Consider the following 24,166-nt stretch of genomic DNA (forward strand, 5'->3'; position numbering starts at 1 on the left):
ATCAACATGGTGTCTGCAAAATTCAACCTCCATCAACTTTTTGACTTCAAGTTCCTTCTTACCTGTCGGCGAATGAGAGAATTGGCAATTCTCCTAGAAATAAACTAAACAGGCGCGGGGTCAGAACAAGTAGGCAACGTAACCCTTTTAATTTTAGTGCACATACAGTAGATTAATTTTTCTTTCCAAATGAATCTACAAGTCAAATTTACAGAAGTGTAAAATTTTAATTTCTCTTCACGTTTATGTCATGATCGGTGAGAATGAATAGGCAATTGGGAACTCCAAAACGGCAAAATTTCATAAGGCCAAACAGTGAGAACGAGATGACCCGCTTTGGCTCTTTCTTTAGCAGAAGGAGGCACTGTACAACAGCTTTCGCTGGTGTTGTTTCTCGAAAGCCGTAAAAATGTCATCAATGGATTCCTCCCGTGATTCAACTGCTTCAATCTGTGCACAGAGATACATCATAGGAAGTCAGCTAATAGTGTAGAAATGCTTGATGAGAAGAGATAATTGCAGGAATGAAACAGACATCTTGGCAAGGGTCTAAAGTAAGCCTTGCTCCAGTGAAAGCCTCATCGTGGTTATCTTTCACCTCCACGTTTATAATCAATAATACAGTTTTCATCGGAACATGATCTCTGTTATGGAGATCTGCACATTTTTACAGAACAGTCAGACTCAGATTTAAACTCAGGGCCATGGGACTCGATATTGGTCTTCAATCATCATGTCCTAAGAAAGTTTTCCTAATGAAGGATAACAAATCCAGTCACCACAACAAACAATATTTAAGATTGTAAAATGATGGGCAATAAGAATTTTTATAAAGGAAAGTAAATTCCAAATCAGGTTTAATTAAGACTCATCTCATATGCAGGGAATAAGGACAGTGTAAATAACTTGACAGCTCAGTGAAGCCCCAAGGTCAAAACAGCAAAAATTAAAATCAGAGGCCATTAACTATGCACATCACAGGTAACCAGGAAACCTGTTACAATGGAATAATGCTATTCTCACAACTATTGCAGTAAGAAACCATATTAAACACAGAATCAAACTTTGATGCATTGCAGTTATGTTTTCAATAATAATATAGAAAAGGTCAAATAGAAGGTATATATGCAATCGCCCAACAAATTCTTGGTCCAAACAAACATCGTCGTTGCACAATTCTTTTTATGACAGAGACTTGATAGAGATGAGAAAATACCTAGAGGGCCCATAACTATCAATTTGTATTATAATAAAGGAATTTGAGAACGATCATTTATCTTCCCTTCTTTATCTACAAAGTGATATGCTTTTGAGATGTTCAGCCATGCGATGCTATCTCGATTAATAAACTCGTCACATATTCATTTTGAAAAAATTTAAATGAAAAAGTATAGAGAGATATTAAACAGAATAAGAAAAAATGGAATGAACTTGTCGTACCATGCATTATCGAGATGACATTTAGCTTAGAAGATGAATATACACATCTACGCACTTGTATAACTAGTAATACACAAAGGATGATTTCAAATTTTGGAGAACAACATTATTTACAGAACAAGAATTATTATCAATATCCATTAAGCTTTGACTCTATTTGAAATCGATAAAACTAAACATTACACACTGTTTTTATACAACCGTAAATCATCTACAGACTCATCTGTAAGGTTATAGCGACCTATACATGACACCTCAAAGCACTCTTCCTTCTGTTATAAAAGGTTTTGCCTACCGAATGCTTTTCAAAATGAATATAACTCGCATCTAGGGAAGAAAGTCATTTCCTGTAAAATCAAAGTCCGCCTAAAAGTAAGTTCTAACTTTATTATCATTTAAACCAATATAAATTTAATCCAAGGATAACCCTTATTTTTCCAGGGGAACAACCACATACATTATCTTTAGAATCGATCCAGAGCAAAAAGAATGAAACTTGGCAAAATTACGAACCTTCAGCAACCATATCAAAAACTTTTTCTTCAAATGTAAAAACAATGTCAGAGGATCCATCAGCAGCATTGTCTTGCCATCGTTGAGGTGCTAATTTTACTGTTGAATTCCTTTTAAGCATTGGTCAAATTCCATTTCACTTGTAGCTGCAGTTTCGTTAAGGTTCAACCTTAATGGTACAATGAACAAGAATTGAAGTGCCATGGATGCTAATGCAGGAATAATGAACAACAATGTTAAATAGAATTAAATTCATTTTTCTGAAAATTCGAACAAATCAATCAATCTTAGCATACTAGCCCGAACACTGAGGCATGCACAGAGTCGATTACTGCGTATTACAATTAACCCACCAGTTTCTGTTATCTTTTTGGCCAAAGAAAGAGGACGAGTAGGAAAATAGTTGGAAAAGAAGGAGGATACAGTTCTTGGTCTTTTCTGCGAAGATCGTCCAACATCTGCTTTAGGGAGTTCCAAAATCGTAGACATTGGGTTCTCTGAGGGAGGGGCCAGGGAGCTTAACGTGGGCACCAGTTCCATAAGAACACACATCGAAGCCCTGCCTTTTGAGGAGGGAGTGAGCTTCCATGCTTCGGTTCTGGTTCGAAGAACACACCACAGCGTACCGAAACTTCATGGTCACTGAATATGGAGATTCAAGGGATTGACTAGAAATTCGCTTCTCTTCCTCCTATTGTGTGAATGGAAGGCTAGAATGGTGAGGCTTCCGGCCACAGAGCAGCAGTGTTTGGTTGGGTTCTTTTCGGAGGGGATTCTTTTCTTCTCCCCTCCAAAATTTTGGAGGGGAGAGAGATAATTTATCATATCCTGACTAAATTACCAGATCATTTTTCCAATATCCTAATTTTACCCTTCGCCCTATTTTGTCCCTCAGCCGCTCCTTCGCGCGTTGTTTTCTTCCTCCAGTCGTCGTTGCCGCCACTGCTCCTCCAGCAGCAGCCGCTGCCACTTGAACCACCGTAGTCGATCGTCGCCTCCGCCATCATCTTTGTGTGCCTCGTCTAGTCGTCCTCGAGACTTCGACCCATGTGAGCTCCGTTGTCTCTTTTCCTTACCTCTGAATATTGCCATAGAACTTGTTAAAGATCCATCAAGTAGATTTTTGGACAAATCAAGGGGTCGCCGTCATGGGTTTTGTGTTAAATTTACTCAGATAAGGAATAAGTATGTTCAGTCGTTCTTGATTTTGTGATGAGCTTCTGGCATTAGTTAATTTAGATGTCATACTCTTTTGCCTGTTATGATGTTATCAATCCAGTTGATGGCTTTGGTTATGAGGATGAGTGGCTTTCGTCACGTCTCCGTTTTGTTATTCACTTTCATATTGTTATGAACTGAGGATAAATGCCTAAGAGGATTACTTGTGCTGCCTATGAGGGGGATTTCTATCTCTTGAAACATTGGGTTAAATGATCCCATAAAAACTGACTATGATGAAAGATCACCTAAGGTATGAACTTCATGCATCCGACCTATTCTTCCATGAATCACTTAATGATGAAACTTACTGTGCTAGCTCTTCATTAGGCATAAAAAAAAGTCTTGTTTTTATCAATAGATGATATCTATTATCTGATTAGATGTGTGTTTTTCATTAGGTTTTACCAGTTGAAATTGTTAATGCATAGATTTATGGTGGCTGCCAATACTTGGAATTGCATTGAAGAGCTATAGTTCAATTTGTTTGTATTTTTGTACGGTACTATGTGACTCATGGAAAAAATAGGTTACTATGTGAATTTTGGGTTGGGGGGAGTACTTGAAGGAGTCATGAGTAAAATAACTGGTAGTAGAAGTGGTTGAGATATTGTTAGGATGGATATGGCATAAAAGTTTTGGATGGATCCTGCTCCCGTCAAATTTTCGCTGCTGCGTATTCAGGTGCCATGAGTATAAGGTGGCCCAGAGTATTGACACCCACCTACCTCTCCCAGATTTTGCAATTGCAAAAAAACCCATTAAAGGCTCTCCAAATTTTCAGAGAAGCCCAATCAAGGTACCCCAAGTACCACCACAATGGTCCAGCATATGCCACTATGATTAGCATCCTTGGGAAATCAGGGCGAATCACAGAGATGAAGGACGTAATAGAGCAGATGAGGAGGGACTCATGTGAATGTAAAGATTCAGTCTTTGTATCAGCTATTAAGACATATGCTGAAGCTAGAATGGTAGATGAGGCTATCTCTTTGTATCATAGCATTCCTCGGTTTAACTGTATTAACTGGACGGAATCTTTCAATACCCTGCTGAAGATATTGGTGAAAGAGAACAGGCTTGAAGCTGCTTACCATCTTTTTAGGGAGAGCTCTTATGGTTGGCAAGTGAAGTCTCGTGTTCAGTCCTTGAACCTGCTTATGGAAGTTCTTTGCAAGAAGAATCGATCCGATCTTGCACTGCATATATTCCAAGAGATGGACTATCAAGGTTGCTACCCAGATAGAGACAGTTATGCAATCTTAATGAAAGGATTGTGCCAAGATGGGAGGCTGCATGAGGGTAAGCATTTATTATATTCAATGTTCTGGAGAATCTCACAGAAAGGCAGTAGTGAGGATATTGTGATATACAGAATTCTTTTAGATGCTTTATGTGATAATGGTCAAATTGAAGAAGCCACAGAAATTCTTGGTAAGATTTTGAGAAAAGGACTAAAAGCTCCGAAGCGTTGTTGTCACCGGCTCGATCTTACTCGGTGCAATGACGGTGAGGATATAGAAGGCATGAAGTGCATGATTCATGAAGCGCTTTTCAAAGGAACCATACCAAGTTTGGCCACCTACAGTGCTATGTCTATTGATCTATATAAAGATGGTAAGATTGTTGAGGCTGATAAAGTCATAGCGGAAATGCAAGATAGAGGCTATAGACCAACACCTCCTATTTTTGAGGCAAAAGTGGAAGCCTTGTGTAAAGAAACTTATGTAGATGAAGCAATGAAGGTCATAGAAGAGGACATGGTGAAAGCCAATTGCCTACCATCTGCCAGCGTGTACAATGTTGTGTTGAAAAGCCTATGTAATGAAGGTCAATCAATGCTGGCCCTTGAGTATCTAAATAAGATATCCAAGAAGTCAGGTTGCAAAGTTGACAACGAATCTTACACCATTGTACTGGAAACACTGTGTCGTGAGAGAAGATATATCGAAGCGAGTCAACTTTTGGAGCAGATGTCGATCAAGTCATATTGGCCTTGTGCTTATACTTACAATTCACTCATTGGTGGTCTTTGCTCTGTGGGAAGCCAGTATGAAGCTGTAATGTGGTTGGAGGAGATGATAAGCCAAGGTAAGCTGCCAGAAATTAGTGTCTGGAATCTATTGGTGTGTTTGTTTTGTGATTCAGAGAAGATGAAAGTGTCCACTGAAACATTACATCGCCTATGTAGGGTATGATTCTTCTTGCTTCTTTATTTACTAGCCTATTAGCATTCAGAATGTATTGCACTCTTGTAATATTAAGTTTACCGGTTTACCCCAGTCGCAGGATGTCATGAGATCTAAATTTTGACAGGATTTTTATTTTGATGCCTCACAGGCAAACCAATTTTGAAGTTGGTTCTAACCATTTTTGTTCTCATTTCTGCTCCTCTTGATTCAAATTCTAACTGAACTAGTCCTTATGTTAACTAATGTATCATTTAAATAGAGAATTACAATCAAGTCCCAAGGAAAGGATTTAATTACTGTAAAGTCCACTAACAATTTGAAGAGCATGCAATGACAAATTTTAGGGTAGCAAATTACGACAGGTACATACTGGTCACTTGTCATTGGGATTTCTTAGTAATTAAATTCTTTCCTTGAGGCTTCATGGTAATTCTCCCTTGTTTTAAAATGGTTGGCAATTCATTAACAAAGAGGCCAGTTTAGGTGTCCAGGGAATAAATATTTTATCTGTCAGTGTCAAGGGACTGGGGAATTGATCAATATTTCAAGAGTATTGTTACTAAATTTTATATTGCATAAGCTTAGTCATGTGCCCTCCTGGTTTCCATGCCCTACCAGTTGCCATCATCATCTGTGATTACCCTCCAAGCTTGAAAGCACTAGTGTCATTTTTTGTACAGGTTGGGGCAACTTCATTTCTGGGGACCAGAAGTCTCCAAAATCCATAAACAATGCATTGCGCGCACGGTGTGATATAATACTCAATTATTATGCCAACTAATCCCCCACACTAATCTGAATTATGTATTTCAATTGGCTATCAGAGTTCTGTTTGCAAGTCCTTCTCATAGCTACTTCCCACCCTACAAAATCCACTAGTTTCCTATCCATTAATTAATAATATTATTTATTTTATTGTTCCTGTTGGGCGATATGTTTATTTTGCTCATGCTTTTGGGTTGTGTTGTTTTTATGTTTGTTTGTATGATGATATTGGCCTTACTTATTTAATGGTAGGGACTTGAGTGGAATATACTATTACTGAGGGGAAAAAGGAAAAAAAAATCGTTAAATATTTTATGTAACATTTCATTTTGCTCAGTCTGAAATTAGATGTTCTGTAATATCTTAATCTTCATCAATTTTCTGTCCAAAGTGCGTAGATAATTGTGACGTCTGGACAAATACAACCTAGATGATACTTCGCTTCACTTTCTTGCTTAATGCTTATTTTAAATTTCTGTAAATAATCTTTTCCAATTGTGGGTGTTAATCCACGTGTCTTTGATGTTAATTCAAAGAAAATGGGAGGAAAAACAAGAAAACCAGCTTTTATATAACTCCTTGTAAGAATTTTCCTAAGTTAATAGATAGAAGATAATTTGCTAATTACTATATAGTCGTGGTAAGTTTTCGGAAAATAAATGTGAAATTCCTACAACTATAATTGAGTCAAATATATATATTTTTGTAATCTTTCTAAATTTGACACTAAACTGTGAAAACATGAGCATGAGAAGAAATTTTATTACGCCAGTTAAAGTATTTTACACCTTTTTTTCAATTGAACAAACAAGCACCGACAGTTTTAGATTACACGTGTAGGGTCAAAATCGTGATTTCATCACACACACACATATATATCCACTTGGCTCCTCCTTGCAATTTAGCTCATTATATTTGGCAGTAAACTGCGGCTTGCTGGCTGCTTTTAATTTCAAATCCATGCACTATTACAGTGAATGGAATTTGAGGGCTATTAGTTTCCTTGTTCATGTAAAACTTCGTTATATTTTACTCTCCTCCCTCGTAAATATAAAATATTTATACACACTAATATAAAAGTCTTATATTGAGAAATGAAAAAGTATATATATACTCCTCCGGTGCTTAATATAGAATTTAATTGTTGAGTTGGTTTTGATCCTAAATATAAGACTCATTTCTCATATTTATCAATTTTCTCTAAATTACTCCTATGAATACTCCCTCGACTATAATGAAGTAGAAGAGAAAGATGGGGTATTAAAAAATATGATCATGGTATTTTAGGAAAACGTATCACATTTCTTATAATTAACTAACTTACCTAACTTCTTTAATCTAATCAAATTAGTTAAATAGGCCTTATATTAAAAATAAAAGGAGTATATATGTGTGTAAAAAAGAAGAAGGCTGCTATTTCAGTCACATCCAAATTCCGGACGTGATGTTAACCCTAACTTTTTTTAACTTTTTCTTAGAATTTCTCGTTTTTTCGACTACAATCATTATAGGCCACGCACGCTTACGAAACTTTTTTAGCAGTTCAAAAAATAGTTTTTTTGTTTAATTTTATTTTTTGGAGGCACATGCTACTATAATGTTAGCCACAAAAACGTGAGTAAAAATCAAGCTATTTTTAATTTTTAATTATGCATAAAACAACGAAGCCTATCCTGAAAAGATTAAATAACTGTTTGTTAACTGCATCGAGGAATTGTATACAATCAACTTGGTCCCAGTGATTTTGGATTTTTATATGACAATACAACTCCTTTTGTTTTTAGCATTAGGAAACAATATCTCAAGCAAATAGATGATGCTACCTCAACCTATTTTCTCTTTTTTTTTTATAATATTTTTATTGATTGTAAAAAAATTTTACCTTCTTCAACATACATGTTCAAAAAAAGTAGTTTATGAAGGTAAATAAATATTTGTAACAAATAACTAACTTAACTAATTTTTTTAATATCTTTAAATTAATTATTTAGTTGTTGTATTAAGGACAGAAAATAATAATTGATACAAAAAAATTTAAAAAAATTAATCACATCATGATGTTCAATTATAGAATGTACAGGATTATTAGCATTAAAATTATATATTAGCTACACGTCGATAGTAAAATTTTAAAAAAAATTATGTATCATATAAGTTGTATTACTGAAAATAGACATAATTTATTTTAGTCCCATGCAATTTTTTTTTTTTTAAATCCCACTTTAATATGTCCTCCCCACGCACACCGTTAATATTTTGGCAGCCTCTGTGGGACAGTGGACCCCACTCTCATATCCTCCCTCCTTCCTCTCTCACTCATTTTCATGGCCGTCGTCTTCCATCTGTATCTTCTTTTTATTTTTGGTTAAACTTCCATCTAGCTAGTATCATCTGTCCCTCTCCGCAATCCAATCCTGCATTTCTTTATTTATTGTGAAAATAAATTTTTTAAATTTTTTACTTTGCATTATTTACCTGGCCCCTCAAACGCACTCTCTCCTCCCACTCGCTCGTTCATATATACATATATGCACACAAACGGATCCTTCGTTTCATCTTACACTTTCTTCAGAAATGGCCGTCGTTCGTCAACGCCGCCAACTCAACCTTTGCCTAGTGCTGCCGGAGCCCTCCGATCGTCGCCGTCTCTTCCCCTTGCCCACCGCTTCCTCTTCCACCGTCTTCTCCTCTGCTGCAGATATCACTCCTAACGACATCGAAAAGCTTGAAGTTCTTGGCCATGGAAATGGTGGTACGGTCTACAAGGTTCGCCACAAGCGAACTTCTGCTATCTACGCTCTGAAGGACGTCCCCAGCGGCTCCGACCCGATTACCTGCCGCCAGGTCCGGCGAGAGATGGACATCCTCCGACGGACGGACTCGCCTTATGTAGTACAATTCCACGGTTTCTTCGAGAAGCCGTCCGGCGATGTTGCGATTTTGCTAGAGTACATGGACTCGGGGACGCTGGACACTCTGCTAAAGAAAAACGGCACCTTCTCTGAATCCCAACTCGCGGCGGTGGCGCGTCAAGTTCTCAATGGGCTGAGCTATCTCCACGCGAACAACGTCATCCACCGCGATATCAAACCATCGAATCTTCTAGTGAATCAGAATATGGAAGTGAAGATCAGTGACTTCGGAGTCAGCAAGGTCATGTGCCGGACGTTGGACGCGTGCACTTCATACGTCGGTACATGCGCGTACATGAGCCCGGAAAGGTTCGACCCGGATAGATATGGAGGGAATTATAACGGGTATGCGGCTGATATATGGAGCTTGGGTCTCACGTTGTTTGAACTCTATGTGGGTCATTTTCCGTTTCTTCCGGCAGGTCAGAGACCCGATTGGGCCACCTTGATGTGTGCCATTTGTTTTGGCGATCCACCTACCTTGCCAGAGAGTGCGTCCGACGAGTTTCAGAGCTTCGTGCAGTGTTGCTTGAAGAAGGAATCAAACGAGAGGTGGACAGCATCTCAGCTTTTGACCCACCCATTTCTATGTCAACCATAACCCGAAATCCGGCCCGCATATATTCATCATCGTTGGGGTCAGCAGGATTAGGTCCTTTTTCTTTTTTCCTTTTGCTAAGTTGGTGGATAAGCCCTCCCACATGCAATTTTCATAATCATTCTCATTGTAAATTCTGTTAAGATGCAAAGATTATTTCAAGTTTTTTTAATTAGTTATACGACTTTGGAGATTCATGTTTCAACAAGTTTAGTTTGTTCGGTGCTATTATGAAATTGCGAGTAAAGTTGGAAGCGAATATATCTTTTCACTGAAGTTAATTTGATTATTAGTTTTGAATCAGGGAGTTAATAACATGAACCCTTAAATAAGAATGAGATTGCTAGTTCAATGACTAAAAAATCAATTGGATAAGTTAACACTAAATTAACTAAATTCTTTGGCTTTATCTACCTTTAATAAGTTAACATTTTTACTAATAAATATATTTTAAATTCATGATTCTAGAAAACGAATCTCTAATCTAAAAGAATAGAAATGAAAGCTTCTTAATTTAAATTTAACTAGCAAAGAAAAAAATCCCTCAAAATCACTCTGCCCGTAAAATCACTCTGCCCGTACTCCCTTCGCCTCACCTCATCGTGTCTTCACAAATGGCTGACGTTGCACGGCAATGTCACCACCCGCAACATTAATTGGCATTAGGCTGCCGGAGCCGTCCCTTTGCTTCCCCATCCCCGCCGCTTCCTCTCCACCGTCTTCTCCTCCGCCGCAGACCTCACTCCTAACACAAGGTTGGCCACAAACAAGCGAACTTTTGCTGTACACGCTCTGAAGGTCGTCCATATTGCAGTTGCGATCCGGTGACTTTCCGGCGGGTATTGCGAGAGATAGACATGCTCCGACGGATGGACCCGCCAAGCGTAGTACAAATAGAAGCCCCGTCAACATCTCGGCGTTGGACGCGTGTAATTCAATCGTTGGTATATGTGCGTACATGAACTCTGGAACGGTTCAACCCGGTTACATATGGCGGGAATTATAACGGGCATGCAGCTGATACGCGGAGCCTTGGGTGTAACGTTACGTGGGTCTTTTCCCGCTTCTACCGGCGGGTTCCAGACCCGATTGGGCATATGTAATATTTAAATGGGATAATTAATCTTCAAGTCCTTATAGTTTCATTTGATTTTTAATTAGGTCCTTATAAAATTTTTTCTTTTTATTAGATCCTTTTACTTTTGTGTGTTTTTAATTAGGTCCTTCTATTTTTTTTTTTTTTATCAGGTCCTTATAGTTTCACTTATTTTTTAATTAGGTGCTTTGTAGTTTTGAAAATTATTTATTAACTTTATTCTTTAAAATTAATTTCATTTTTAAATTAATAATTATATAATTGGACAAAATAGTTAATATAATCATTTAGTAATTATAAATAATCAGAATAATAATTATGCTTAAATATAAATTATTTATAATCATATTTTAATTTTAGATAAATTTATTATTATAATTTGAATTTTATAATTATAAAATTTGAATTGAAAATAAATAATATATTTGTTTAACTAAATTTATTAACATAATTGTTACAATTGAAAATAATAATATTTTGTTTACTAAAAATTAAACTAAAATAAAATTAACATAAGATTGTTACAAAAATTTATTATTTGTAAAATGTTTTATTTGTAAAATAGAATAGAAACTAGAAGGACCTAATTAAAAACAAAAGTAAACAATAAGGATTGATATAAAAGAAAAAAATATAAGGACTTGATTAAAATATATGAAAGTATAAGGATCTGATAAAAAGAAAAAAATGATAGGGACCTGATAAAAAACCAGTTGAAACTATAAGGACTTATATATTAATTATCCCTTACTTTATTCTTAAAATTAATTTCATTTTTAAATTAATATTATATAATTGGACAAATAGTTAATATATATCATTTAGTAATTAATAATAATCAGAATAATAATTATGCTTAAATATAAATTATTATAATCATATTTTAATTTTAGATAAATTATTATTATATTTGAATTTTATAATTATAAATTTGAATTGAAAATAAATAATATATTTGTTTAACTAAAAATTTAAGAATATTAACATAAGATTGTTACAATAATTATTATTTGTAAAATGTTATTATTTATAAAATAAAGAATAGAAACTAGAAGGACCTAATTAAAAACAAAGTAAAACAATAAGGACCTGATAAAAAGAAAAAAAATATATAAGGACTTGATTAAAAATATATGAAAGTATAAGGATCTGATAAAAAGAAAAAAAATGATAGGAACCTGATTAAAAACCAGTTGAAACTATAAGGACTTATATATTAATTATCCCTATTATAAATTAAATTTAAAATAAGATATATGATTTATAAATTATATATAATACAGTTTGTTTTAAACTTAACGCATATAAAATTATGACTAGTTCATTGGTATAAATTCGGTGATTTTGGCTAGAATGTATTTTCGATTTGACACAGAAAATAAATAAATAAATAAATAAGTGGGGGTATGGAGGTCCCACGTGATCAGGAATATGATAGAATATTGTTTAGGGAATCGTCTAGGAAACGGGCAAAGGGAAGTGCACATAATAAATATAGCCAAACATGTCCTAATCATTTTGCCACCTCCGTGTATCAGCATCAACGTATACGTCCAACGTGCAAACTCCTCCTTTCATTTATATTTTCTTTATGAATGTGTATAATGAATATATCTTAATACTACCTCCGATCCTAATTATAAGACCCAGTTGACTATTTAAAGAGATTAAGGAAGTAAGTTAAGTTAGTTATATCTATTCATATTGGCCGAATTTTTATGAATGAATTTCCACTTATTTTTTTCTTTTTATTCCATGAATGGCGTGTTTAATCATTGCTTATATATAGTATCCGTATAATAATATGAGCAGCCCTAATTTCTTGAGAGAAAATGATATTTATTGGCCTAGAAATAAAATTAAATACAAACATGATCCTCGGATATTAGAAAGTACTAATAAGTTTTGGTTGAATATAATTAACACATATTTTTCTAATTATTGTTATAAACCAAACTAACTCAATTCCAAGTTTTATAGGGAAGCAATCTGCAAAATGACAAATAACTTATGTTTTAAATAAAATATTAGTGTTAACTAAAAATAAAAATATAATTAATAATATTTTGTATGTTAATTTTATGCAATAAAATAAGAACTATGTTTTAACATGAATATCAATCCGAAGCTTCGGCCCAGCATGAGGCAGCGTTGGGCAGGGGAGGTGGTGGGTCCCCCAAAACGCACTATACAAGGTGCCAAACACAAGAGCAGCCAAGGGCTGAGAGTAACGTGACTGACATGTGCCAAGTGGATCTCTAAACTCAGTTTTCATTTAGGAATAAGATAAGGACTTTTATTTATTTTTTTTAAAAAAACTATATTTGTATAACATATTAAATTACAATCTAATGATTCCTAATTAAACGTGTAAACAATAAACATTATTGTTTGGGGATATTATATAAGTTAATAAATTATACTTTTCCGGTCCTTAACATATAACCTAATTAACTAATTTAAGAAGATTAAAAAGTTAATTAAATTAGTTAATATGATTTTTTTAAAAAAACCCATAAGTATTTTTCTTAATTTCTTCCATTATTATTAAAAAATATCAATAGGGTTCATTTGAAAAAAATTGATAAATATGTGAAATAAATTTTATATATAGAACTAATATTAACTTGTTCTCCTATGCACGTTGCTATTATGCCAAAAAAATTTCTTTATATAATATCGAGCTTGGCTGGTTGTGACTTATTCAATTTATGGTGGTATTTTAACATTGCTATACTTAATTTGAATTTTCAATTATTAAACAAAGACAACACTTGTATGTCTCTAAATTTAAATTATAATAAATAAAAAGGAAAAAATAACAGTAATTTGATTGAATTTTCATAGTTTTTATATTTGCTTTGGGTTCGTCGATAAGCCCAAATTGATCATATTGGACCAGCAGCGAGCCCAAATAATCATGCTGTGGGCCATTTCTCATGCGAAGTCCGATAGAACAATAACTGGGATTCATTACCCTCGATGGCATTCAAAGCCTGTCTTCTGAATTACACATACTTAACCAAAATTGTGTGTTACGATATTTAATCTCAATGTGTCAGTTTAATTGTAAATTGTTGCCCAGAAATATGATTTTCTATCCATCACATAATTAGTTTTTTACGCTGATTTTTTCCCCCCAAAGAACATGATAATATATAGATACGTTAAAAAATTACATCCAAATTTAATTCAGTTGATATACTGCTCTATTGCTATTTACAAGACAGAGAGGGAGAGAGTTTCTTTTTTGTTATAGAGAGAATATTTTTATTGTTCCTATTTATAAGTCACGTTATTATATTTTAATATAAATGAATTATTTTACCTTTTATTTATTATTATATAGATTGAAACTTAAAACCTTGTGCTTAAACAGTCAAAGCTCCTCCCACAAAGACCAATGCCTTAATATTGTATAGACTATGGATTGTTACTCTTTCAAAAACTGTATAACTGTAAGTATATCAAAACATGGGAAAGCTGGTGAAACTCATATTGAACGGGACCTATACATATGATTAGAGAAGTAATTAATTATGGGAAAGCTGGTGAAACTCATATTGAACGGGACCTATACATATGATTAGAGAAGTAATTAATTAATAACAGGCACACCCGTATATACTATTAAATGGAAATTTCTGAAAACTGGAGGAGATGTGAACGTGTGCTGAGATAACACATTGATTATTAATACTGATACATATATATATATGAGATAATGCATTGATAATTAATAATTAGGAACCAGAAATTAACTGAGAAAAAAGGAACTAGATAATATTAAAGTGATGAGGTGAAGAAGAGGACAACAATAAAGTATAATTGTATAGCCATGGAGTGATTAATCAGCAATAGAGATAGAAGGTGTGGGATGACTTAAAGCAGAAGAAGATCAATATAAATGACTACACAGCTCTAAATTAAAGTTCAATGAGAGGGAGCTGAGGACATCGAATAGGTTAAGTACGTGTTTGGATGTCCATTTTGGGACCCCTAAGGCTAAAAGGGACCCCCAAACATGGCCTAAATACTTGTTCAACTGGAGAGATATATAGAGAGGCTCTAGTGTGAGACTCACATATATGGTTGCAGAAAGATATATAGGTAGCTACATACACGTTCAGGGGATTTAGATGCTATAAATCAAGGATGTGTTTGGAGGTTAGAGGAAGAGGAAGAAGGAGAGAGGGTTAATCCAGCAAGGTCTCTGAGTTGAGAATGCATGTTGTTGATGAAAGCCAGTGACTCTGTTTGAGGCTCCTCCATTGCTTCTTTCAGCTTCCCTAGCGCCACACAATATGCTTCCTATTATTCCATACCAAAAAACCTTAGGTTAAACTTCTTGTTAATTTGGCCCTAAATTAATCTTCACATGACCTAAGTAATCATAATGGTATGCTAATTTAAAAAAATATTGATACACTATAAAAAGGAAATACATATCATGGATGGAAAGCATTATATAAGTATTATAAGTTATTAACGGATTATTGATATCATTGAAGTAACAATAATGTTAATTTTCTTTTCAACTGGAGCTACACATGAAATTAATAAATTAAAGTCCCTTCATAATATATAATATTGGAAAATAAAGCATATATAATAGTGTTATTTTTTTGGTAGAAACAAAAAGGAAAAGAAATATAATGTCGATTCTCACTGATGAGAGACAGTGATGGTATCTGCACAACACAAGCTACTAACCCTAGGCATATAACCTAGCTTAGCGCCTTTCAAAGTATAAATATCACAATTATATTTCCAGGAAACTAAGCATATCACTCTCACAGAGTAAAAACCCTTGTGCATTCACGATGCAGAAGAGAATTAAATGACTTAACATCAGAGTCAGACACAGTCTTCAAACATGTAAGCTAGCTAGGCTTCTGTTTAATTCTTATGATTAATTTAATGAACAGTTGCTTTTTTCAGTACATTAAGATTCAAAAGCATTAATTAAACATTTACCATGAAGTGATCGAGCTCTGAATGACTAAGCATGCCCAAGTTTTGCTTCATTGATGCTTTCTTATTCCTCTCTTTCTTCTTCTTCACTTTTTCAAAGTTGGAAACCTCACCCACCTGAACAACGCAAACACAAACTCCACCATTCATACACTATGGTTCAGGTAAACCAGTTCAAGATTTCTATATAGCTTTAAGTTTCAAACACGGTTCAGGAGAAAAGAAACTTAAGACCCCCCTTTATATGCACAAGTAGGGATTTCTAAGTAAGAGATCGACAATGAAATGGTTTTGTGAAGCATGCATCACATCAAATCTGGAACTGGTTTGGGTTTTTGTGTGATTTTAGTGAGAGAAGAGGGTAGCTTAGAGTATGAAAAGAGATTAAGAATATAATTAATACCTTCAAACAGTTGAGGTGTTGCTGAACGAGAAGGTCATAAAGAGGATGGTTAGAGATTCTGCTCTTGAGCATCTCATGATCTTTCTCTTCAATATCTTCTTCTTCCTTCTCCTCTTTCTCAGATGTCGAATATTCTTCTCTTTTCTCACCACTCATATTACTAACTTACTGCCCCTCCCCCTCTCTCTCTCTCTGAGATCTGAATTATATATTTCTGATGATGAGCGGAAGATACAGTGCCTTCAACCTAGCTTTGCGATATATGGCAGATAAATCAGTGATACTGATTCTGTCCCTCCCATATACGCTGATAATAATATATAGAAATAATAAAATAAATAATTGAGATTGTGTGTGGTGTGTGTGTGTGTTGTACACTCTGGAGTCTGAACTGTTGAGGTAGAAGATGAGGTCATTCACATGAGATGCTCTCTCTTTTTGGAGAAACCAATTGAATGAAACGACCCTTACATGCAAACGTGTTCATATATATTGATAACCACTCTGAGCATAATTGTACCAACTCTCTGATGTTATAGATAATACATTTTTAATTAAAACTGGTAATATATTCTAAACAAATGAAAAAGAGAAGCTTAATTTTATTTATTTATTTATTTGGGGATTATTTTTGTTGGTTTGTGTGTTGCAGTGCCTTGTTTTCAAGGAGGAAAGCAACACTTCATAGGTTTCTCGAGCAACGGGAAGGCTTTGTTTTGTTAGTACATTTGCTGTTAATGAATGGTCTCTTCCCTTGTCTTCTTTCTTTACACTTCTTTTCCAAAAGAGAAACTGTTCATTTCTGGTTTCTTCCTTGTTACTTCCTTGTTCATTTCTATTTCCATCACTGTGATTTGGTCACCAAAATACAGGACATAAATGATTATATTCACTTTATAATGAAAAAGAAAAAGTTAAGGACATTATTCAACTACAGCATATTATTATATATATATATATATATATATCTCCCCATGTGTGCTTTCCCCAAAATATCTCACAGTATTTACGTTGGTTTCATATACTTTTCATGCATAACTGTTATTAGCAACAACATCTATTTAATTTCTGAAGTATATGTTCATTTTATTTAAAATTTCTCCAGTTTTTCATTAGAAAATTAAGATGAAATTGCACCTTTAATCTTATAATTTTATATAAGATTTTAATTTAGTCTTCTAATGACTAAATCTAGAGTCAGCCTTTGTTAATATATACCCAATATCATTGCCACATCATATGTCATTATTTCATATTATGTTTAAATTTAGCCATAATTCTAAGGAATGATTAGTTGATGAAAAAATTTACAAGGACCTTGCTTAAATTGACCACAACTCTAGGGATTAAAAATTATGTTTTTCCTTAGTATTAAATTAAAACAAGTATTTTAATGTTTAGAATGACAATCAGAGGCAGGCAATACGCTGAGTTACTCATTTCACTGAACCTAAGGTATAAAATATTAGCAAAAAAATTCACGATATGACATTTTATTTGTAATATCTTAACCGATGTTTTTATTGGCTTAATTAGGTAGAACTTATGCCTTGTCGGGAAATTAACAAATGAATCATAAATATTATCATGATATGTTATAGATTCTATACTTAATATAGATACTGAAAGTGTCCAAAATTTTCATTGACTTTGAACAACAACTTATTATTTGACCTCATAATTTAAGAATCGATCCTTTTGAAACTTCAAACTTGTATATAACCTCTTAGTATTAATTAATTTACTATTATACTAATAGAAAAAGAAATACTATTGACAAAAACTTCTTAGAAAAGCTGCAGAAAAGTCCCCATTAAAAATTTTATTGATAATAACGACCTAACTCAGAGCATGATCAATAGTCTTTATATACAAAATTTGCAAAATACAATTACTTATTTGATGGTTATGATATTAACCATCAAGCAGTTTACAATAATACCTGACAGGTAAATAATAAAACTGTCAATCAGTCTCTCCATATTGACCATTTTGTACTCTCTCATTGTAGAATTGGTGGCAAGTATGCTCTTTTTTAAAGTATTAATAAAGTAATAAAATTTCCACGTATAACAATAATTCTTGTCCATAACAAACTAGGGTTTTATTTGCAAGCGTTAACGTTCGCATTAGAAAAAGGTCCTCTAACTTTGTTCACCCCCCCCCCCCAAAAAAAAGATTGATAATCAATTGGTCGAATAGATTTTGTGCTTTCAAAAGTGTTGTCTTTTGATGGAAAATACTCCCTTTGTTTTAAATGTAATAGCTTGTTTTAGTCATAAATATACTATTTTAATTCACAAATGTATTATAAATTTTTTAAATTATTCACATATATCAAATGGGTTTTTTATACAAATTTTTTTTTTAGGCCACCATTCACTTAGCGAAAGGACCTCATGCATTTATTGCCCACAAAAAATCCAACACACAATTTCATGCTTAAGCAACACTCAAGAAAGTGCTTGTTTAGAGCTACTTATCATAGTTGAAAGATTGCTTTTAAAGGCTCCAATTCCAAATAAGTTCTAAATGTTAAGTATTAGTTGAGCCAAATGACTCCAGGTTGCTATTCATGAGGGTAGTTTCAGTGATGATGAAGAACAGGCAAGGAAGTCATCACACGTATTATATAAGTAACTAATAATGTAACTATAAATTTACCAATGCATATAAATTAATTATCCACCTTCTAACTTTAGAGATGAAAGAGAGTAAATGCCAGCAAAGTGTAATACGTACAATGTCATATTACTTCTCCGATCCTTAATATAGGACCCAATTGTTGAGTTAGTTTTGGTCCTAAATATAAGACCTATTTCTCATATTTATCAATTTTCTCTAAATTACCCCTATGGATACTCCCTCAACCATAATTAAGTAGAAGAGGGAGATGAGTATTATGAAAGATGATTATGGTGTTTTAGGAAAAACATGTCACATTTCTTATAATTAACTAACTTACCTAACTTCTTTAATCTAATCAAATTAGTTAAATGAGTCTTATATTAAAGATCGGAGGAGTATTGAACTTGCAAATGATAGAGCTTCCTAAGTTGCTGGTGTAGATACGCAACTGTAAGAGTGATAATTGAGGATAAGAGAGATATGAAAAAGGGAAGGAGTGCCTTGGAATGGGTGCTGTGAAAGATGCTTGTCATGGGCCACAAATGCATGCAAATGTGAAAGAAATGTATAAACATGTACGATGAGCTTTTCAAGGTTTTTCAATGAATGGGCCTCTAAATTATTGCCTGCTATGCTTCTTTTTTCACTACATCAACAAGCAAAAGATTGTCATAATGGGATTCTCTATTTTACTCCGATTTTCTCTCTTCGTCCATTTACTTTATCCAACTCAAAATTACCACTTTACTTTCACAAAAAAGCAGAAAAGAAAGAAGGTGTTTATCTATCTATCTGTATATGTAGATATATCCCACTCATCAGCCATCACTATCTGATGTTAATCTTGTATGTTTGTGTTTATGTTCTCTTTTCTTGCTGAAAACACTGAGGATGATAGTCCCAACCAAAGATTACAATTTTCTATCACGTTTGAGAAGATTATATTTTGTCCCTGATGTAGAAGTTATTCAGGATATTGAATTTAATTCTAAATACAAGATTTTAATACGTTTTTCTATCTCTTATTGGACAAATCTATCTAACTTATAAACTGAAATATAATATAATATTGTACAATGGTATTTTAAGAAAATCAAGTCAAATTTATTATAATTAATTAATTAATCTATTTTTTTAATCCATTCATATTAATTAAGTGGCTGTTACATTAAGAGTGGGAGGAGTATATAGTAACATTTCATAACAGTCCAGTTTTACAAGGTAGATATCTATTCTGGTTCTGGGATATACCTGAAGACTGACGCGAGGCAAACATTAAGTTATTGCAATTTCATACTATCTTTATTGAATGTTCGGTAACTATAGCTAACGGTTCTCTTTTTGAATTTCAGAATTCACTGATGACGCAATTGATCATAATTTTAAAATTTTTATTTCATACGTACCTGCAAAAGGATAAGGTCATGTAGAATTAGAAGTTACGTACAACGAATGAAGTTTTTTCCTTTTTTTGCTAAATGCATGTATTCTATTATGAAAAAATTTTAAAAAAATATTATTGAATTTCAAAATTTCAAATCAATATTAGTTATTAGACTTGTAAAAAAATGACTATACTAAACAAGTAAATGATAATACAATTTTGTAATAATTTCTGATTTGAAATTTTGAAATTTAAAAGTCTTTTTTTTTTGTAGATTTTCTTTTTTCTTATTGAAGGTAATCCTGTTTAAGATACTATTAGACACTAAGTGTGAATGTTTTTCTCAATAAGAATTCAAACCTTAATTTATCTTTTTGTGAGGCATTAGTTCATTTTATTAGACCCAATTCCATCTGTATCAAATGAAGCTTTTGTGGTTTCATACACCATTCTTGTGCTTGCTCCACCTCCCTTCTCATCCTCGATTCCGAGAATTGGGCCTCAGAGTCCAGTCCATTATGGGCTTTGAGGGCCCAACTATTTACTTTTGATGGGTGCTTTGGGTCTGGACAATGTGAGAAAGAATGTAGCATTAGGTATCCACGTCAACAAACTAACTCCTCCTTGTTGGGTTTACGTCCGTATCATTTTGGGAACTTGGCTGACCGTCTGACCGAGACTGTTTGGGATTCATTCCCTTTTAAGTATTTTTATATAAGTTAAAATAAAACTCTTTTCAAATATCTAATCCATATCAGTGAATCATGCACCCCCTAATTGGAAGGATGTTATGCACAAAAGTGGGCTTGAAATTTTAACTGTATACTCTTTTAGTCCTATCTATAAGGAATTTCTGATGAAAGGAGCTTAAGAGATTACTATTTTTTTTTTTTTGCCAACTACTAAATAATTAAACTCTGGGATTTGGAGAAATCAGTGAAAAGTCTTTCGAAATTGTATTGGTTATAAAGTTCTCTTACGTTACAAAAAGCATCATATTCTCAAGAATTTTATTCACAGTACCCTTATTGAGATTTGGGTTCTACTGATTAATAAAATTTTTAAACAGATTTTTTAACTAATTTTAACTTTTGATCGGGCAGGATATTCAAAAGCTTCATCTCTTCTAGACCAACATTTAATCTTCTAAAACCATGCTAATTATATAACCCAGCAGATTATACCCCATACATCATCTCATGTTCTGTTTTCACAAACAGAACAGGAAAGCCTCATAAACTCAACCCAAAAAAAAAAAAATCCCTCTCTCAATCCATATATTTATCTATCCATGTCTATTTGGCTACGAGTCGCCGACGGAAATGGGAGAGCCCGAGATCCCCAAGGGTGATCGGGATAGGCGGTGGCGGCTTAACTCCGGGATAACAGGTCGGATTTCGGGCTGCACCGGCGACCAATCGGGGATTTTCTGGAATTCTTGCTTGATTTTCCTGACCTGACTATGAATCGGAACGCCCTCCTTAGCAATCGCAAAGCACGCATGGTTGATCTTCATCTTCTCCATTCGGCCCACAAGCTTACCTTCTGATATACAAGGGAACACTGTTATATAAATATAAATTAAGGAGAGAAGCGAAGAAGAAGGAAGTCAAGAATGAATCGCAGGGAAAAAGTATGGTGGGAAACGAAGCCCTCTGTTTTGGAATGTGTTTGAGACGGCCAGATTGGACTCTGACCCTTTGGGCTTTTATAAGACGGTTGAATACATGCTCGTCCACTCTTAAACAAAAAGACTCATATTTTACCAACGAGAATTGAGTTTAGCAGAAGGATTAGTCTCTCACAACGTGATGAACTAAAATTTTAATTTTTATTGGGAGAGGTGTCTACATTTAGTACCTGGACAGTACCTCGAATAAAATTGCTTTTAATAGGAGGATACCTATGTTTTAACAAAAAAAAAAAACTCATTTTTAAATATAAATTACGTTATCAATAGAGTTGAGTCTAATGGAAGGAGCTAATATCTCACAATACGAATTTTCGCTGGAAGATGTGTTCATATTTAGTACCCAATAGTACTTCGAATAAGAGGATACCTATATTTTAACACACAAAAAATAATGCATTATAAAATAAATTTTATATTGGAAACAAGAGAGTATCACATAGTTCACGTTTTGGGTGCGGAACATGATTGAAATCTGAAATTGAGCACCAACATAAAAATATGAAATAAATTTTGAGCCTTGCGTGCTAGGGCATGGATCCACGTGAAACACGGCTGCGCATGACAAACAACCCAAGGGACATTGAACATTTCTTGCCATATAAAATATACTATAAAAGATTGTTTTTCACATTATATTAAATTTTTTGAGTATCAGTTGAAAATTGAAATTGGCATTATATAAGGGTACTTGGATTTAAGCAGGCGGCTGAGATTTTTTAAAAAAGAAAGTTAGAAAGAAATTGTTGATTTTGAGCCCTTTTAGAAACAACTAAATAATTTATAAAATGTGAGATAAATATATTAAAAAAAAACTATCTAAAACACGCTTACAAGTGTTTATATGAGTGATTCCAAACAAACACCTTAGTCTCAAATTATGAACGGAGTGACGTGATGGATGGGGTGGCGCCACGGCAGGTTGGACGGTTAGAGTTGTTATGAGAAAGGAACTAGGTCTTCGCCTCAGTCGACTTTCATTTGTGTGCCACGTGCACAGGTCAACCATGGCTTGGGAAAAATTACAAGTAGAAATCAAGTGTTTGTTTGTATTTTCTTTTTGCCGACGAGAAAACAAGTGTTTCAGAATTCAAACTTTGAGTTGGTCTCAAAATAGAAAATACATGAACCTTCTCATTTCTCCTCGCTCTATCTCCCCGCCATTCAGAAGTCTTTAATATTCTATGGACACTCTCCTGCCCCATCAACATCCTCCCACTGCCTGTATGTGTGTGTGTTTGTAGTTTTTTTTTTTTGGGGGGGGGGGAGTTCATATCTATAAATAAATTTTGATTGGAATTCAAGCTTATATAATTATATCATAGAATTACTTTACCTTTTAATCCTTCATTTTCTGGTCCAAATATAATTATGCCTATATAATTCTTTTTTTATTCTATTTCTACCTTGCGCATTATTTTCTTTAAAAAAAATTCCAATTAAATTCAGCTGAAATATTAAAATCTAGTTTCAAACCCACACTTTTAATAAATTTTCTGTCAGGCCAACGTGACTAATTAGGGATTTTAAAATTTTGTTGGATGATTGATCATATTACCCCTCACCATCTCTCTCTCCCCCTCTTTGTTTAAGCCACCTGTTTTTCAACCCATCTAATAGGTATTTGACAACCTTCAAAAGTACTTTTAAGAAATACTCCTCCGGTCCTAATTATAAGACCCAATTGACTTATTGAGGAGATTAAGGAAGTAAGTTAAGTTGGTTATTTATAATAAATAAGTGTGTTATTCCTAAAATATCCTTGCTAATTAAGTATATTGGCTAAAACTATCATTATTAGAAGGATTATCTTGGAAAAAAATACATAAATATAGAGAGAAAATGGATTGGGTCTTATAATTAGGACCAAATAAAAAGTCAAATTGGGTCTTATAATAAGGACCGGAGGAGTATTTTTTAACAAAACGAAACAAACTTATCTATATATTTATTTCGTAAACCGTAAAAGAATACTTTTGAAATTATAATTTGGTCTTATTTAAACATCTTTTTAATCTAAGACACATGTATTCTTGGGCCCCCCAAGCTTCTTATCCTTTTGTCCATTTTTGGTACACGTCCTTTCGCGTTTTTTCCAGAAAAAGGAATTCCTTGGGTCCATGTAGGTAGGTCTCACCGACTGTAGTAATGTAGGCCCTTCAAAAGCCCATAAGGGTGCTAACATCCTACTCCGAAGTCATTCTCATCCCTTTTTCCCAACCATTTTCAATTAGTTTTTTTTTTTGTGTTTTTCTTTTTTCCAAACACACATTTTAATGAGCGAAATTGGGAGTGTTTGGATTAGATTTTTTTTTAAAAAAATTCAAAATAAATGTGGAAGAAGAATTTTATC

At 33.8% G+C, this 24,166-nt stretch overlaps 4 protein-coding genes across 6 annotated transcripts; 2 read left to right on the forward strand and 2 right to left on the reverse strand.

Annotated features, from left to right (window-relative positions):
• Positions 1-127: 127 nt before the first annotated feature.
• On the reverse strand, positions 128-2,086 carry LOC114715903 (RNA polymerase II subunit A C-terminal domain phosphatase SSU72-like). The gene is made up of 3 exons (XM_028900818.1): positions 1,954-2,086; positions 536-657; positions 128-450 (listed from the first exon to the last, which is right to left on the reverse strand). Exons 1-3 carry the CDS (start codon positions 2,072-2,074, stop codon positions 349-351), a joined length of 345 nt encoding a protein of 114 aa, XP_028756651.1. The 5' UTR covers positions 2,075-2,086; the 3' UTR covers positions 128-348.
• Positions 2,087-2,874: 788 nt separating this feature from the next.
• LOC114715896 (pentatricopeptide repeat-containing protein At1g05600-like) lies at positions 2,875-5,538 on the forward strand. Of its 3 annotated transcripts, none has more exons than XM_028900806.1 (2): positions 2,875-3,002; positions 3,856-5,538. In XM_028900806.1, the coding sequence occupies exon 2, from the start codon at positions 3,861-3,863 to the stop codon at positions 5,367-5,369; it is 1,509 nt and encodes a 502-aa protein (XP_028756639.1). In that variant the 5' UTR covers positions 2,875-3,002; positions 3,856-3,860; the 3' UTR covers positions 5,370-5,538. The 3 variants fall into 3 exon arrangements, with proteins under 3 accessions (XP_028756639.1, XP_028756640.1, XP_028756641.1); XM_028900807.1 differs by having other exon boundaries at positions 2,915-3,002; positions 3,573-5,538; XM_028900808.1 differs by having other exon boundaries at positions 2,988-3,002; positions 3,603-5,538.
• Positions 5,539-8,607: 3,069 nt separating this feature from the next.
• On the forward strand, positions 8,608-9,698 carry LOC114715900 (mitogen-activated protein kinase kinase 9-like). The gene has a single exon (XM_028900814.1). The coding sequence runs from the start codon at positions 8,703-8,705 to the stop codon at positions 9,639-9,641; it is 939 nt and encodes a 312-aa protein (XP_028756647.1). The 5' UTR covers positions 8,608-8,702; the 3' UTR covers positions 9,642-9,698.
• Positions 9,699-14,723: 5,025 nt separating this feature from the next.
• On the reverse strand, positions 14,724-16,267 carry LOC114715910 (homeobox protein knotted-1-like 1). Its single transcript, XM_028900824.1, has 3 exons — positions 16,112-16,267; positions 15,712-15,825; positions 14,724-15,045 (listed from the first exon to the last, which is right to left on the reverse strand). The coding sequence occupies exons 1-3, from the start codon at positions 16,265-16,267 to the stop codon at positions 14,884-14,886; spliced, it is 432 nt and encodes a 143-aa protein (XP_028756657.1). The 3' UTR covers positions 14,724-14,883.
• Between the last annotated feature and the right edge of the window lie 7,899 nt (positions 16,268-24,166).

Source organism: Neltuma alba, unplaced genomic scaffold, assembly GCF_004799145.2.
Source record: "Neltuma alba isolate B1F8T4 unplaced genomic scaffold, ASM479914v2 tig00011618_pilon, whole genome shotgun sequence".
NCBI lineage: Eukaryota > Viridiplantae > Streptophyta > Magnoliopsida > Fabales > Fabaceae > Neltuma > Neltuma alba.

Bases quoted from the DNA above. Each gene is read 5' to 3' on its own strand.
- LOC114715903 (XM_028900818.1), bottom strand. From the start codon at position 2,074: ATGCTTAAAAGGAATTCAACAGTAAAATTAGCACCTCAACGATGGCAA. The intron at 658-1,953 runs GTTCGTAATTTT...AAAAATGTGCAG, and splicing joins TTTTGATATGGTTGCTGAAG to ATCTCCATAACAGAGATCAT. The intron at 451-535 runs GTCTGTTTCATT...CTCTGTGCACAG, and splicing joins CTTTAGACCCTTGCCAAGAT to ATTGAAGCAGTTGAATCACG.
- LOC114715896 (XM_028900806.1), top strand. From the start codon at position 3,861: ATGAGTATAAGGTGGCCCAGAGTATTGACACCCACCTACCTCTCCCAG.
- LOC114715900 (XM_028900814.1), top strand. From the start codon at position 8,703: ATGGCCGTCGTTCGTCAACGCCGCCAACTCAACCTTTGCCTAGTGCTG.
- LOC114715910 (XM_028900824.1), bottom strand. From the start codon at position 16,267: ATGAGTGGTGAGAAAAGAGAAGAATATTCGACATCTGAGAAAGAGGAG. The intron at 15,826-16,111 runs GTATTAATTATA...TGCGTTGTTCAG, and splicing joins AACACCTCAACTGTTTGAAG to GTGGGTGAGGTTTCCAACTT. The intron at 15,046-15,711 runs GTAAATGTTTAA...ATGGAATAATAG, and splicing joins CAGAGCTCGATCACTTCATG to GAAGCATATTGTGTGGCGCT.